The 15,361-nt window shown below is 45.3% G+C and overlaps 1 protein-coding gene across 1 annotated transcript in view; it reads right to left on the bottom strand.

Moving 5' to 3' along the window:
- cr1 (complement C3b/C4b receptor 1 (Knops blood group)) overlaps positions 1–15,361 on the bottom strand; it is a 791,565-nt gene that overhangs the window by 755,416 nt on the left and 20,788 nt on the right. The window contains exons 9-12 of the mRNA XM_033042238.1: positions 13,353–13,535; positions 12,689–12,785; positions 9,643–9,716; positions 7,966–8,037 (exon numbers count right to left, since the gene is read on the bottom strand). Coding sequence (XP_032898129.1) covers positions 7,966–8,037; positions 9,643–9,716; positions 12,689–12,785; positions 13,353–13,535 — 426 coding nt within the window. The remainder of the gene's footprint in view (positions 1–7,965; positions 8,038–9,642; positions 9,717–12,688; positions 12,786–13,352; positions 13,536–15,361) is intronic.

The raw sequence follows: 15,361 nt of genomic DNA, 5'->3' as shown, positions 1-15,361 counted from the left end.
AGTAAGAGCGATCCCAGTACAGAAAGATGTAATGCAAATGGCAACAATGCCAATCGTTCCTGAAAGAATACACATGATTACACAATGAGTGACTGGAACAAAGCGAAGTTATCTGGAGTAATAAGTGAATATATTTGTAATGATACCACTGACTGAGCCGGTAATAATATTGATCTAAACTCTAGCTGCTGCTATCTTGAAACTGACATGTAAAATGTGGTTTGTAATAGAGTCAGTGATACAGTGTGGAAACAGGCCCTTCGGCCCAACTTGCCCACACTGGCCAACATGTCCCAGCTACACTAGTCCCACCTGCCTGCGCTTGGTCCATATCCCTACAAACCTGTCCATTATATTCTGGACGGCAGAATGAATAACAACTTACACGCAGGTTGCCTGGATCACGAGAGAGAGCTTTATTACCCAACATTCCCTGCTTATATTGAACACCAACTCATTAACATACACATTTCATAAATACTGATTTAAACCAGTATTTATGAAATCTTACATGATAAACATAATATATTTATTTTACATATCTACACATTTTCGTTTTACTTATACAGTGAGTTACTTAACTTAAAAACCTAATCTGACTACTGGTTTACGGATCCTGCCTGATTGTCTAACAGTAACACGTGTAACAGGTTTAGGTGTTGACTCAACTGTCGGCTTGTTTGGCTCTGTTTTAGTACCCTGACTTTGACCAGAGGAATCTGTCTCTTTGTCTGTACTATCTGAACTTTGTGTTTCAATCACAGTGGTCTCTTCCAACTCACTTTCAGATGAAAACTCAGGGATTAGGACTTCATGCTCAGTTTTTGGTTCATCTTTGGCTGGAATCATTTGATCAACATGAACACTTTTGATCCTATCTCCAACTTCAACTAAGTATCTTTTTGTTCCACGCATTTCCTCCATTTTCCCAACATTGAGAGGACTGAGAACGCAAACCTGCTCATCTGGCTTGAAGTACCGCTCCTTTTGGTGGGAGACAAAATGGCATTTTTGACTTAACTGGTTTTGCTCAAATCTCAAGGCCAAATTGGGTTGAACTAGGCTTAGGTGTATTCTTAGCCTTCTCTTAGAAACATAGAAAAATAGGTGCAGGAGTAGGCCATTCGGCCCTTCGAGCCTGCACCGCCATTCAATACGATCATGGCTGATCATCCAACTCAGTATCCCATCCCTGCCTTCTCTCCATACCCCCTAATCCCTTTAGCCACAGGGGCCACATCTAACTCCCTCTTAAATATAGCCAATGAACTGGCCTCAACTACCTTCTGTGGCAGAGAATTCCACAGATTCACCACTCTTTGTGTAAAAAATGATTTTCTCATCTCGGTCCTAAAAGACTTCCCTCTTATCCTTAAACTGTGACCCCTAGTTCTGGACTTCCCCAACATCGGGAATAATCTTCCTGCATCTAGCCTGTCCAACCCCTTAAAAATGTTGTAAGTTTCTATAAGATCCCCCCTCAATCTTCTAAATCTCTTCATCAACAGTTGTGCAGGTGAGTAATCTGTTGTTGTGTGTTGTGTGGTTCTGTACTTCAGCAAGAAACTAGCCAACCGGTGTTTCATGCTGAGCTTTGAACTGCCCTGTTTCTTGAGAGCATCTTTGACAACTCTAACAGACCTTTCCGCCGCCCCGTTGGAGGCTGGATGGTGTGGGGGAAGACGTGTGTGTTTTACACCATTCCGCTGCATGAACTCTTTGAACCGTTCTGAACGAAACTGAGGCAGAAACAAGTTCTTCCGGTAAACCATGAAATGCAAAAATGGATCTCAACTCATCTATGGTACACTCAGTAGCAGTGCTTGACCCCATATGCTTAAACTCACTCCATTTGGAATGACTATCTACTAGCACCAGAAAATGATCATTACCCTTTTCACACCATAGGGCAGCTTTGTATATGAATACAAGCCGTTATGTGCGTTGATAGTCAAGTACTGCTGACTTTCCTTGTCGACATTGAGTTGGGCGAAAGCGTGAGACAAATCCAGTTTAGTGAAGACTCTTGCTCCACTAAGTTCTGCGTACAGGTCTTGTTCGTCATCAACGGCTTGGTTGACAGTTTTGTCGGCCTTGGGTGCGGCCACAATTGGCGTTGCCCAGTTACTCTGTTCTGTCTTCACGAGTACTCCATTCTGCTCTAACCTGTTGAGTTCTACCTCCACTTGTTGCTTTAGTGCATATGGTACAGGTCTTGGTCGACAATACACAGGCCTCACATCTTGCTGGTCGAATGTGTGCAGAGTACCCTGTTATTCCCGTGTAACTGTCAGCAAAAATGTTTGCATGTTTGCTTATGACGTTTTCAAGATGTGATTTGGACAAATCGACGCTGAAAATGTTCTTCCAGTCTAATTCTATGCTACTCAACCAATCCTTTCCAAGGAGGGTTGGTTTATTCCTGTAGCTGGCCACTATGATGGGCAGTGTTACTGACTGACCATTATGCTGAACTTTACAGTTCATTTGTCCACATGTCTCCAAAACTTCGCCCGAGTAGGTTCTCAGCTTGACCTTACTCTCAAACAATGGTATCTGTGGGAACTTTGTTTCGTGCAGGTCTTTGCTCATGACCGAACAATCTGCTGCCGTGTCAATACACATATCGATTAACTGTTCATTAATCAATAGTTTAGTTCGAAACTCCTTGCTTGGCTGGTTGTAGGCTTATCGATGTTGGTTGCATAAATGGTGTACAACCCAAGTTCATTTCCATCTGTATTCACCTCAAGTTGTGAACTTCTCTCTGATGTTGTCACTTGTTTCCAGCAGATTGTTGGTTTCCTGCTTTAAGCTTGGCCCGACATGCTGAGGCGATGTGGCCTTTCTTCTGGCAGTTACAGCACTTGGCCATTTTGAACTGACAAAATTGGGATGAATGATTACCATTGGAACGATAACAACTGGCTGAACCCCGCCATACTTCGGTTTTGGTTTCGCACCTCTTGGTTTGGCCATAGGCACTGCCTTGTGACTAAATGTCACTGCAGTCCGTGGTGGGCGAAACTCGCGAGCATTCTTTGATGCTATCTCCATTGTGGTCGCAACCTTGCATGCTTGCTCGAATGTGAGATCTGGAGTGTTCATGAGTTTGGACTGAATTTGTTCATCCACTAGACCACAAACCTGTAGTGTTGATTGTCTCGTGCTACTTCTGGTTCCTAGTGCCAAATTTATAGCTTTCTGCAATTTCCACACACTTTGGATTACATAGAAACATGGATAGAAACATAGAAAATAGGTGCAGGAGGAGGCCATTCAGCCCTTCGAGCCAGCACCGCCAGTCATTGTGATCATGGCTGATCGTCCCCTATCAATAACCCGTGCCTGCCTTCTCCCCATATCCTTTGACTCCACTAGTCCATCGAGCTCTATCTAACTCTCTCATAAATCCATCCAGTGACTTGGCCTCCACTGCCCTCTGTGGCAGGGAATTCCATAAATTCACAACTCTCTGGGTGAAAACGCTTTTTCTCACCTCAGTCTTAAATGGCCTCCCCTTTATTGAGGTGGTCCTCCAACTTCTTCATAATGTCATTGGATGGCACGTCTTTTGCCTTTATGGGCGCAAGGAGATTCACGAGTGTGCCGTACACTTCAGGACCGAGCTCCGTGAGCAGAATCGCTTTCATGCGTTCGCAAACGGCCTTATTTGTTTCAGTCACTATCTCTCCTTTACCACTATTCTCCATTATGTTGTTTGCCATGAATAACATGTTTGCTCTCTACATATAGAAGCTGAACAGCTCTCTACTCTTGTCAAAAGTGCCAAGGTTTCCCGTGTAGCCTGTGGACGATGCCATCGTGTAGTTCTCTTTCTTTTTTAAGTCTGTTCAAAAACCCAGATTTCCTGACAGTTCTGGTGTAACAATTCACCTAAAACTTAGCTGTACAAAGGCTATTCAGCTTGAGGAACTCAACAAAAAAAATCTTATACAATCCCAAGGATGACATCTTGCCATGTAGACACAACATAGAGATACCTTGACAAACTCTCGATGATTTGTCCAGCTGCTGTTTTAAACTACAGTACCCTGCATAGAAGGATCAGCGGCCTATCGTGTCCAGCTCACAAACAACTGCGACACAACTCCGTATTTACTGTTTATAATGTTAAACAACACTGTGTGTTGCAAAACAGTCCTGCACTGTATTTAACGGATGAGTTCACAAGCTCTAGCCCATCCTCGTCGCCAATTTTGTTATATTCCTTACGGCAGAATGAATAACAACTTACACACAGGTTGCCTGGATCATGAGAGAGAGATTTATTACCCAACATTCCCTGCTTATATACAACACCAACTCATTAACATATACATGAATATGTATGAATACATTACACTGTCCTATCCATGTACCTATCTAACTCTTTCTTAAACGATGGGATAGTCCTAGCCTCAACTACCTCCTCTGGCAGCTCGTTCCATACACCCACCACCCTTTGTGTGAAAAAGTTACCCCTCAGATTCATATTAAATCTTTTCCCCTTCACCTTAAACCTATGTCCTCTGGTCCTCGATTCCCCAACTCTGGGCAAGAGACTCTGTGTATCTATCCGATTTATTCCTCTCATGATTTTATACACAATGAAATTCACATAGACATAATGAAATAAAAAAATCAGTGAGAACTGATGTATGTTACTGCATAGTAAGGTATTAAAACAGATATGCAGAGTAGTTATGAAAAGTTGTATCAGCAACAAGGTTGAAGCCATGGACTTTAGCTGCCCCATTATTGACTGGGTTCCCTTTGGGCGAGAGACTGACGGGGCAGAATATGTTGGCATTATCCAAGAATGTGGACAGACTGACTGGAGGAGGGACTGAACTGGACTTTGTATTGGGAAATGCACCTGGCCAGGTGACCATTGCAGGAAGGATGTGCAGACCAAGGCAGTGGATATTTTTAAGGCAAGGATAGGCAAATTCTTGATTAGAACGAGTGTCGAGGGTTATGGGGAGAAGGCAGGAACATGGGCTAAGGAGGCAGAGATCAGACATGATTGAATGGCGGAGTAGACTCGATGGGCCGAATGGTCTAATTCTACTCCTACAACTTGTGAATGGTGCGAGAGGGAAGGCCAGGGTTACTTGAAGTAGAGAAGTCAATATTCATACTGCTGGGTTGTAAGATGCTTGTGAAAATCTACTGAGTGTATTTGTACAATTACCTGTATCACAACTGTCTTGCATTATATGCAATCATACACACTTGCAAACCATGCAGCTATAAAATAAATTAAACAGTGCAATGTTTATAAATATAATGAAAAACTTGCATGCTCCAAGTGTGCCTCACCAAGGCCTTGCTTCCTATGTGCTGTAGGATTGAACGAAACCAAGATTGCATTGGCTGTATACAAGTTCTCAGCTGAACAATACAAGTAACGTTTAATTTATGGAAAGTCTTAGGTTGCTACTAAAATAGACCATTGTCAGACATAGTGAGGAAATATTAACAATGGAATTAAACTAATAACAGAAATGACCTCACTATTGCACCTTAGTTACAGATTATTTTCTGGCAAAAAAACACAAAAGGAGAAACAACCCAAGCGACTAATGAACAAAGCTGGAACCTCCAAGGTCAGAACCTTTTCCCCAGGATGGAAAACCAAACACTGGAGGACACAGGTTCAACGTGACAGGGACAAAGTTTAAAGGAGATGTGCGGGGCAAGTGTTTCACACAGAATGTGGTGGGAGCCTGGAACGTGCTGCCAGGGGGAGGGGGGTGGTGGTGGAGGCAGATACGACAGCGGTGTTGAAGAGGCTTTAGGATAGGTGCATGGATATACAGGGAATGGAAGAATATGGATTGTGTGCAGGTAGATAAGAGTTGGTCTTGGCATCATGTCCAGCACGGACTTTGTGGGCTGAAGGGCCTGTTCTTGTTCCTGTGCTGTACTGATCTATATGACAAAACTGTTGCTCAGTTCTAAGATGTTTTGGGAGGAACCATAAATAATCGTCTAACTGGCAGAGTCCGTCTTGTCAATGAATAAAAGGTCAAAAAGAAATAAATCTGTGCGAGTAAACATGGAAAATAGTTGCAGGAGAAAGAGAGACAGGGTCAGGTGTGAAACCGAGATCCCCGCACCATTTCCTCACAATGTGTGTAACAGATAAAGCAAAATTAAACGTTAATACTGATATAATGAGGAATAAATCCGTCTCTTTTCCAGGAACATGATGTGCACTCAATTGAAAGGAAGTCGACCGTAATAAACAAGGAATGGGGAATTCCAGGCGGATTTTATAACTGGTCAACATGCGAGAGGTTTGGCAGGGACGTTTCAAGTCAGTGTTTACTGGCTCCGAAAGCTAAAGGCACATCCAACTATGGCGGCACGGTGGCGCAGCGGTAGAGATGCTGTCTTTCAGCGCTTGCAGCGCCGGAGACCTGGGTTCGATCTGTACGGAGTTTGTACGTTCTCCCCACGACCGCGTGGGATTTCTCTGAGATTTTCGGTTTCCTCCCACACTCCTGTTTCAGGGCCTGTTTCCGTTCTGCGTCTCTAAACTTCTTTCTGTCTCGTCGCCCATTGCAAAGTTTGCCATAGTTTTTCTGTTCATTCTGCAAAGGAAGATTCACTTCCCAGTTTTATGTGTTTATTTTAGCTTGAGTTTGTCGTAGAATACTGACATTTTCAACAGTTATCGGAAAGACGCTGTTGCTAGGAAGTGTTCAGAGAAGCTTTACGAGGATGTTGCCAGGACTCGAGGCCTGAGGTACAGGGAGAGTAGGTGAGTCTCTAATCCTTGGAGCGCTGGAGGATGAGGGGAGATCTTATAGAGGTGTATAAAATCATGAGAGAAATAGATTCGGTAAACGCACAGAGTCTTTTACCTGGAATTGATAATCAGAAGACATGGGTTTAAGGTGAGGGTGGAAAAATTCAATAGGAACTTGAGGGGAACCTTTTTTACACAAAAGATGGTGGGTGTATGGAACGAGCTGCCAGAGGAGGCAGTTGAGGCAGGTAGTATCGCAACATTTAAGGAACAGTTAGACAGGCACATGGACAGGACAGGATTAGACGAATATGGGTCAAACGCAGGCAGGTGGAAATAATGTAGATGGGACATGTTGGCCGGAATGGGCAAGTTGGGCAGAAGGGCCTGTTTCCATGCCGTATCACTCTATGAGGAACAAAGAAGTATTGCTCGAGAGAGAAACAACATTGTGAACAGGTGAATAGGACAAATCTCGCCTTGCTGACCATCAAGAGATTTCTGCCGTTATCATTAAAAACAGCTGGGCTGAACTGTGAGAAAGTGGGATGACAGAACTTGTGCGAACAGGCGATCGATGGTCGGTGTGGACTCGGAGGGGCCGAAGGGCCTGTTTCCATGCTGTATCTCTAAACCCAACTAGTGTGTGAACGGGGCGATCGATGGTCGGTGTGGACTCGGTGGGGCCGAAGGGCCTGTTTCCATGCTGTATCTCTAAACCCAACTAAACAAAAATTTTCAATCACATTTTTACAAATCTATTTTCGCTGATCATAAATGTGAACTAAGCTTAGTGGTAAGGGCCTGTCCCACGAGCATGCGACCCGCATGCGGCAAGCGCGTCCAAACCAGAAGCGGGGGCCGCGCGGAGGTCGAGTGAGGGACGTGAAGTTCGAGCGAAGTCCGCGGGAAGTTAGCGCATGACATACTGTGTCGATACGCTCCACACGCCCGTCGAGGCGGCTGCGGGCTGGCAGGCCGTTGCCGCGCGGAATTTTTGAACGGTCAGTTTTTCGGAGCCCCGCGCGATGTCGGGACCAGCTCCGCACAACTCCATACGGCGCCGGCGATCGAAGTGGGACTGGCCCCACGAGGCCGTACAGCTCAAGCGACCACGTTAGGTAGCGCTTGCCGCATGGAGTCGCATGCTCGTGGGACAGGCCCTTAACTTTATCAAAAGGAAGGAGGTAGCTGTTGTACAGTACCGTTAGACTGGAGAGATCCCTTGATAGACTCTCCAGAGTCAGGCTTCCTCACTGGCAACGAGGACTTTATTTCTAGATACAGAGAGGCAATGACAAGTGTGACAAGCAGACACAATGCTAATACTCAGATCCCCACATCTTATATTCACATGCCATGCAGAGTAAAATGCACAGTAACGTATAGTAATGCAGAGTGACATTTTTGGTAATTTAGAAACTTAGAGAATCATGGTCAAGTTTTTAAGAACCCTCTCCACCATCAGGAATGTTTTTATTTTAAATCACATTTATTCTCAGGCAGCAGCTGTTCCTCCTCTCTCAAATTTGGTTTGAGTCAATCTTCAAATGTATACGTTGAACAAAAATGCTAAGCAACTAAATATCTTTAGTTTCAGTGGAGCAGCGGGTAGAGCTGCTGCCTCACAGCGCCACAGAGCCGGCTTCCATCCTGACTACGGGTGCTGTCTGTACGGAGTTTGTACGTTCTCCCCGTGACCTGCGTGGGTTTTCTCCGGGTGCTCCGGTTTCCTTCCACACTCCAAAGACGTACAGGTTTGTAGGTTAATTGGCTTGGTGTGTGTGTAAATTGTCCCTAGTGTGTGTGGGTAGTGCTAGTGTATGGGTGATCACCTGATCGGTGTAGACTCAGTGGGCCGAAGGGCCTGTTTCCCTGCTGTATCTCTAAACTAAAATAAAATTGATGAAGGGTTATCAGAATATCTGGACATTTTTGATCCTTGAGTTTGTTGCTTGTGTTGGGATATTTGTAGATGACAAGAAGCTTACTTCAGCTATTAGTTCATCTTGAATAACTTCTTTTTTTTCCCCAGGCCAGAGAAATGGGATTTGGTGGCACAATTGAGACAATTCACATCAACTCCAAATTGAACAAGACTTTGCTGTCACTCAAAAAGCAATAAACATGATGTGGTCCACGATGCTGATGCTGTGACTGTGATCATCCATGACCTCCACCATGGACCATCGCAATGCAGCAGCTGTCAGGTGTTACGGGGAGAAGGCAGGAGAATGGGGCTTAAGAGGGAGAGATAGATCAGCCATGATTGAATGGCAGACTTGGAAACATAGAAAATAGGCCATTCAGCCCTTCGAGCCAGCACCGTCATTCAATATGATCATGGCTGATTATCCAGAATCAGTACCCCGTTCCTGCTTTATCCCCATAATCCCATGATTCCGTTAACCCTAACAGCTACATCTAACTCTCTCTTGAAAACATCCATTGAATTGGCCCACATTGCCTTCTGTGGCAGAGAATTCCACAGATTCACAACTCTCTGGCTGAAAACGTCTTTCCTAATCTCAGTCCTAAATGGCCGACCCCTTATTCTTAAACTGTGGCCCCTTGTTCTGGACTCCCCCCACACGTGGAACTGTTTTCATGCATCTAGCCTGTCCAATCCCTCAAAAATGTTATATGTCTCTATAAGATGCCCTCTCATCCTTCTAAGTTCCAGTGAATACAAGCCCAGTCGATCCATTCTTTCATCATGAAATCAATTTGATGGGCCGAATGGCCTACGTTTGCTCCTATCACATGAACATGAAGGAATATGGAATCCTAACCTGCCTTCATAGACCGGCCCAATCTCTGGCTGTAAATGCCTCAACTACAGGCCACTGCACAACATGCCAACATCACAGGGAATAACTCACCTTCACACACTGGGGGTTTACCATCCCAGCCTCCAGCTTTGCACAATCGGTAGTTCCTTCCCACCATCAGGAACCTAGATCAACGATAAACAAGATGTCAAGCAATATAATAACAAAGAACTGCAGGTGCTGTTTTATACCAGAGATACACACAAAGTGCTGGAGTAACTCAGCGGGTCAGGCAGCATCTGTGGAGAACATGGGTAGGTGACGTTTCACAGAGTGCTGGAGTAACTCAGCGGGTCAGGCAGCATCTGTGGAGAACATGGATAGGAGACGTTTTATAGAGTGCTGGAGTAACTCAGCGGGTCAGGCAGCATCTGTGGAGAACATGGATAGGTGACGTTTTATAGAGTGCTGGAGTAACTCAGCGGGTCAGGCAGCATCTCTGGAGATAGGAAATAGGTGACGTTTCAGGTCGTGACCCTTCTTCAGAATCAGTGGTTTTGTATACACACTGGAGATGTATACATTGTATTGATCCCCACCATCGAAGGGATCTATCGCAGTCGCTGCCTCAAAAAGGCTGCCAGCAACATCAAGGACCCACCTCATCCTGGCCACACTCTCATCTCTCCGCTACCATCGGGAAGAAGGTACAGGAGCCTGAAATCTGGTACATCCAGGTTCAGGAACAGCTACTTCCCCACAGCCATCAGGCTATTAAACACGACTTCAATCAAGCTCTGAACAATAACAGTCTATTATTATTATTACTATTGAACTTTCATGATAAATTGGTCACTCACGGCCTCCCCACTCTCACATGTGCCTGGATAAAGGATTTCATCACCAACCGGCCCCAGACTGTGAGACTCGGCCCCCACCTCTCCTCCACTCGCAGGTTGAGTACCGGCTCCCCACAGGGCTGTGTGCTGAGCCCCCTCTTATACTGTCTCTACACCTACGACTGTAGTCCGGCCCACAACAACAACCGCATCGTCAAATTTGCTGACGACACTACTGTAGTCGGACTTATTTCAAAGGGAGACGAGGCAGCCTACAGAGAGGAAGTCCTGAAGTTGACAACCTGGTGCTCAGAAAACAATCTGGCTCTGAACACCAGGAAAACAAAAGAGCTCATTGTCGACTTCAGGAGGCACAGCACCGACTTAGTCCCCCTACATATCAACGGCGAGTGTGTGGAGAGGGTCAACACCTTCCGGTTTCTCGGCGTCCTTATCTCTGCTGACATCTCCTGGACAGACAACACAACAGCGGTCATCAAGAAGGCTCAGCAGCGGCTGCACTTCTTGAGGGTTCTCAGGAAGCACAACCTGGACTCTAACCTGCTGCTGACCTTCTACCGCTCGTCCATTGAGAGCCTGCTGACATACTGCATTACAGCATGGTACGGCAGCTGCACCATGGCAGACAGGGAGAGGCTTCAGAGTGTAACTAGGACAGCACAGAAGATCATTGGTTGCCCTCTCCCCTCCCTGATGGATATTTACACCTCCCGCTGCCTTAGCAGGGCAAAGAATATCATCAAGGACAGCTCCCATCCTGCGTTTGGACTGTTCGACCTGCTGCCCTCTGGAAAGCGCTATAGGTGCATCAAAACTAGGACAAATAGACTCAGGAACAGTTGTTTTCCGAAAGTCATAACTACTCTTAACTCACACATGCACTGACTTCACAGCCCAACACCTGGACTTCCATCTATTCTATCCACGTACTGAAATTTGGAACTGTAATGTGTATTGTAACTGTAATTTTTAATATTTTTAAAATAATTTTTAATATTTTAATATAACTTTTAAACATCTGCCTAAGAATACTACCTATTCATCCTTCACCATTTTGCCTTTATAGATATGTATATAGCGCCGCAGAATTGTGCACCTATCCCCCCCCCCCCCTGTTTTGTTTTCTGTTTCTTGTTTTTTGTACTAAATTATATGTAGGCACTGAGTACGAGCTGCTTTTAATCTCATTGTACATGTATAGTGACAATAAATGACATATCTATATATCTATCTTTATCTGTTTATTTATTGTGTATATATGGTCTATAAACACACTGAACTTTTATCTCCCGTTCTGTATTATGTTTACATATCCTGTTGTGCTGCAGCAAGCAAGAATGTCATTGTCTATCTGGGACACATGACAATAAAACTCTCTTGCCTCTTGATTAATCCTAAATGTATCGACACATAAACCAATACAATGGGCTAATAAAGGGATCACATGTTGGCAATGAAATAGAACAAACCATGAACAGTTGTAAGGAAGATCCCTGATGGACTAACTGGTGTCTGTACGCACGTTACTGCAACTTTGTCCACACTTCCAGCCTGCACTTTGCATAAAGCTTCAACTACTTACTTACTAATTAAATGTTTCTGCTTCATGATACTGCCAGGACCCTCGTGTGGAAACATTTTGAAGACTGGAACTCAAATGCTCACAGCACAAACTCACCTATCCATGTTCTCCACAGATGCTGCCTGACCCCCTGAGTTACTCCAGCACTCTGTGAAACGTCACCTATCCATGTTCTCCACAGATGCTGCCTAACCCCCTGAGTTACTCCAGCACTCTGTGAAATGTCACCTATCCATGTTCTCCACAGATGCTGCCTGACCCACTGAGTTACTCCAGCACTCTGTGAAACGTCACCTATCCATGTTCTCCACAGATGCTGCCTGACCACCTGAGTTACTCCAGCACTCTGTGAAACGTCACCTATCCATGTTCCCCACAGATGCTGCCTGACCCCCTGAGTTACTCCAGCACTCTGTGAAACGTCACCTATCCATGTTCTCCAGATATAGGTGCTGTCTGTACGGAGTTTGTACATTCTCCCTGTGGGGACCTCGTGGGTTTCCTCCTGGCCAAAAGGGTCAAACTAAATTTTAATCATTTTTTCCTGCCATCTTCTCTACAATTTAATATGACCTTTTGGACCTAAAGAAGAGCTGTCACTCCCTCCATAGCTCCTGACTGACTGACCCGCTGACTCTGCTCAACGTTTTCTGTAGTTTATTTCAGATTTCCAGTGACTACAAACTTTAGCGATTTTCATTGTTCAAATGCTCACCCTGTTCTACATTGGAAATTAGCTCGATTTCCAAAAGTAGTGTCTGGTGCCTGAGAATATCCATTCACTATCATTCCTGGGCTGCCACAGTTAACCGCTACACAGGGAGAAAAGGAAGCAGTTAAAGATGTTGTAAACATCACACGCCAACACGTTCTTCACACCCGTGACGCAAATGTGTTGAATTTTACACAACAACCCCGACAATTCTGATCTCCCACTTATTTACAGTCCAGGTTTAGCGAATGAAATGATTACCTATCCATGTTCTCCACAGATGCTGCCTGACCCGCTGAGTTACTCCAGCACTCTGTGTCCTTCACTAAACACGATGCACTATAAGACCAGGTTGGAAATGGGGTACCTTGTGGGCCCCCATCTCGCTCCACGTTCTGGCCTCCACAAGGCACGGCAGTGGTCTGACACATGGAGCACTGCATCTTCCACATACAAGCAGCTTGGCAACACCCAGAACCGTGGACATAGTTGATGCAAATCCCAAACTCCCACCAGCCATGAGCTGAACACGACATCTCACTTCTTCACAGCAAGACACACACAACCGAAAAGTAACATTTCCACCTGATATCCATAAGTTCATGAAAGAGGAAAAGTTTAACCCATTCCTTCCCTCCAGCACTCAGCTCATACAGAGGCTACTCACGTTTGCAGATGGGGGGTCCAGGCACAAAGGTATTGTTCTCTCTACATTCAATTGTACTTCTGCCAACCATCTGAGAGCCTCGGACACAGCGATAACTGATGGTTTCCCCATACGTGTAGGTGAGGGCGATTCCTGCCTCCATCTGGCTGAACACCGGCAGGACTGGCTGCTGACACTGGACAACTACCCAGAAAAATGACACATATTAGTCTTCACCAGAATACTGGCCATTCACCAAGTATCAGTCCCACTAAGCGAATTGTGGACACAGCCCAGACCGTCACACAAACCAACCTCCCCTCCATTGATTCCATCTACACCTCACCCTGCCTCGGCAAGGCCAGCAGCATCATCAAGGACCAGTCTCACCCCGGCCACTCCCTCTTCTCCCACCTCCCATCGGGCAAGAGGTACAGAAGTGTGAAAACGCACACCTCCAGATTCAGGGACAGTTTCTTCCCAGCTGTTATCAGGCAACTGAACCATCCTACCACACCCAGAGAGCAGTCCTGAACTACTATCTACCTCTTTGGTGACCCTCGGACTATCCTTGATCGGGCTTTGCTGGCTTTACCTTGCACTAAACATTATTCCCTTATCCTGTATCTGTACACTGTGAACAGCTCGATTGTAATCGTGTGTTGTCTTTCTGCTGACTGGTTAGCACGCAACAAAAGCTTTTCACTGTACCTCGCTACACGTGACACTAAACTCAACTGAACTCCATAAAATAAGACTTTGGAAAGTGGGAATGGCAGATTAGTCCAGGATTTATCACCTGCAACACCTAGACATTTTTGTTCTTTTTTCCCAAAAGGAATAACTTTGCATTTTCCTCCCACACACTCCATTTGCCAACTCACCTGACACATCAACCTGCTTTGTCATAAGGAATAAGAGTAGAATTAGGCCATTCAGCCCATCAAGTCTACTCCACCATTCAATCATGGCTGATCTATCTCTCCCTCCCAACCCCATTCTCCCCAAAACCTTTGACACCCGTACTAATCAATACTCTATCTATCTCTGCTTTAAAAATATCCACTGACTTGGCCTCCACAGCCGTCTGTGGCAAGGAATTCCACAGGTTCACCACCCTCTGACCTATCTTCCTTGTAAATTGATTTCCCACCTATCTTGGTGTCATCTGGAAACTTTGCTGCTGTTCTAGTCATTGGCACATTGGTGAAGAGTAGTGGTCCTAGCACTGATCCATGAAACATAGAAACATAGAAATTAGGTGCAGGAGTAGGCCATTCGGCCCTTCGAGCCTGCACCGCCATTCAATATGATCATGGCTGATCATCCAACTCAGTATCCCTTACCTGCCTTCTCTCCATACCCTCTGATCCCCTTAGCCACAAGGGCCACATCTAACTCCCTCTTAAATATAGCCAATGAACTGGCCTCGACTACCCTCTGTGGCAGGGAGTTCCAGAGATTCACCACTCTCTGTGTGAAAAAAGTTCTTCTCTTCTCGGTTTTAAAGGATTTCCCCCTTATCCTTAAGCTGTGACCCCTTGTCCTGGACTTCCCCAACATCCGGAGCAATCTTCCTGCATCTAGCCTGTCCAACCCCTTAAGAATTTTGTAAGTTTCTATAAGATCCCCTCTCAATCTCCTAAATTCTAGAGAGTATAAACCAAGTCTATCCAGTCTTTCTTCATAAGACAGTCCTGACATCCCAGGAATCAGTCTGGTGAACCTTCTCTGCACTCCCTCTATGGCAATAATGTCCTTCCTCAGATTTGGAGACCAAAACTGTACGCAATACTCCAGGTGTGGTCTCACCAAGACCCTGTACAACTCCAGTAGAACCTCCCTGCTCCTATACTCAAATCCTTTTGTCATGAAAGCTAACATACCATTCGCTTTCTTCACTGCCTGCTGCACCTGCATGCCCACTTTCAATGACTGGTGTACCATGACACCCAGGTCTCGCTGCATCTCCCCTTTTCCTAGTCGGCCACCATTTAGATAATAGTCTGCTTTCCTGTTTTTGCCACCAA

This window comes from Amblyraja radiata, chromosome 24 (assembly GCF_010909765.2).
Source record: "Amblyraja radiata isolate CabotCenter1 chromosome 24, sAmbRad1.1.pri, whole genome shotgun sequence".
Taxonomy (NCBI): Eukaryota; Metazoa; Chordata; class Chondrichthyes; order Rajiformes; family Rajidae; genus Amblyraja; species Amblyraja radiata.
The sequence above is the reverse complement of the archived record's forward strand: the minus strand, read 5'-3'. Positions and strand labels throughout refer to the sequence as shown.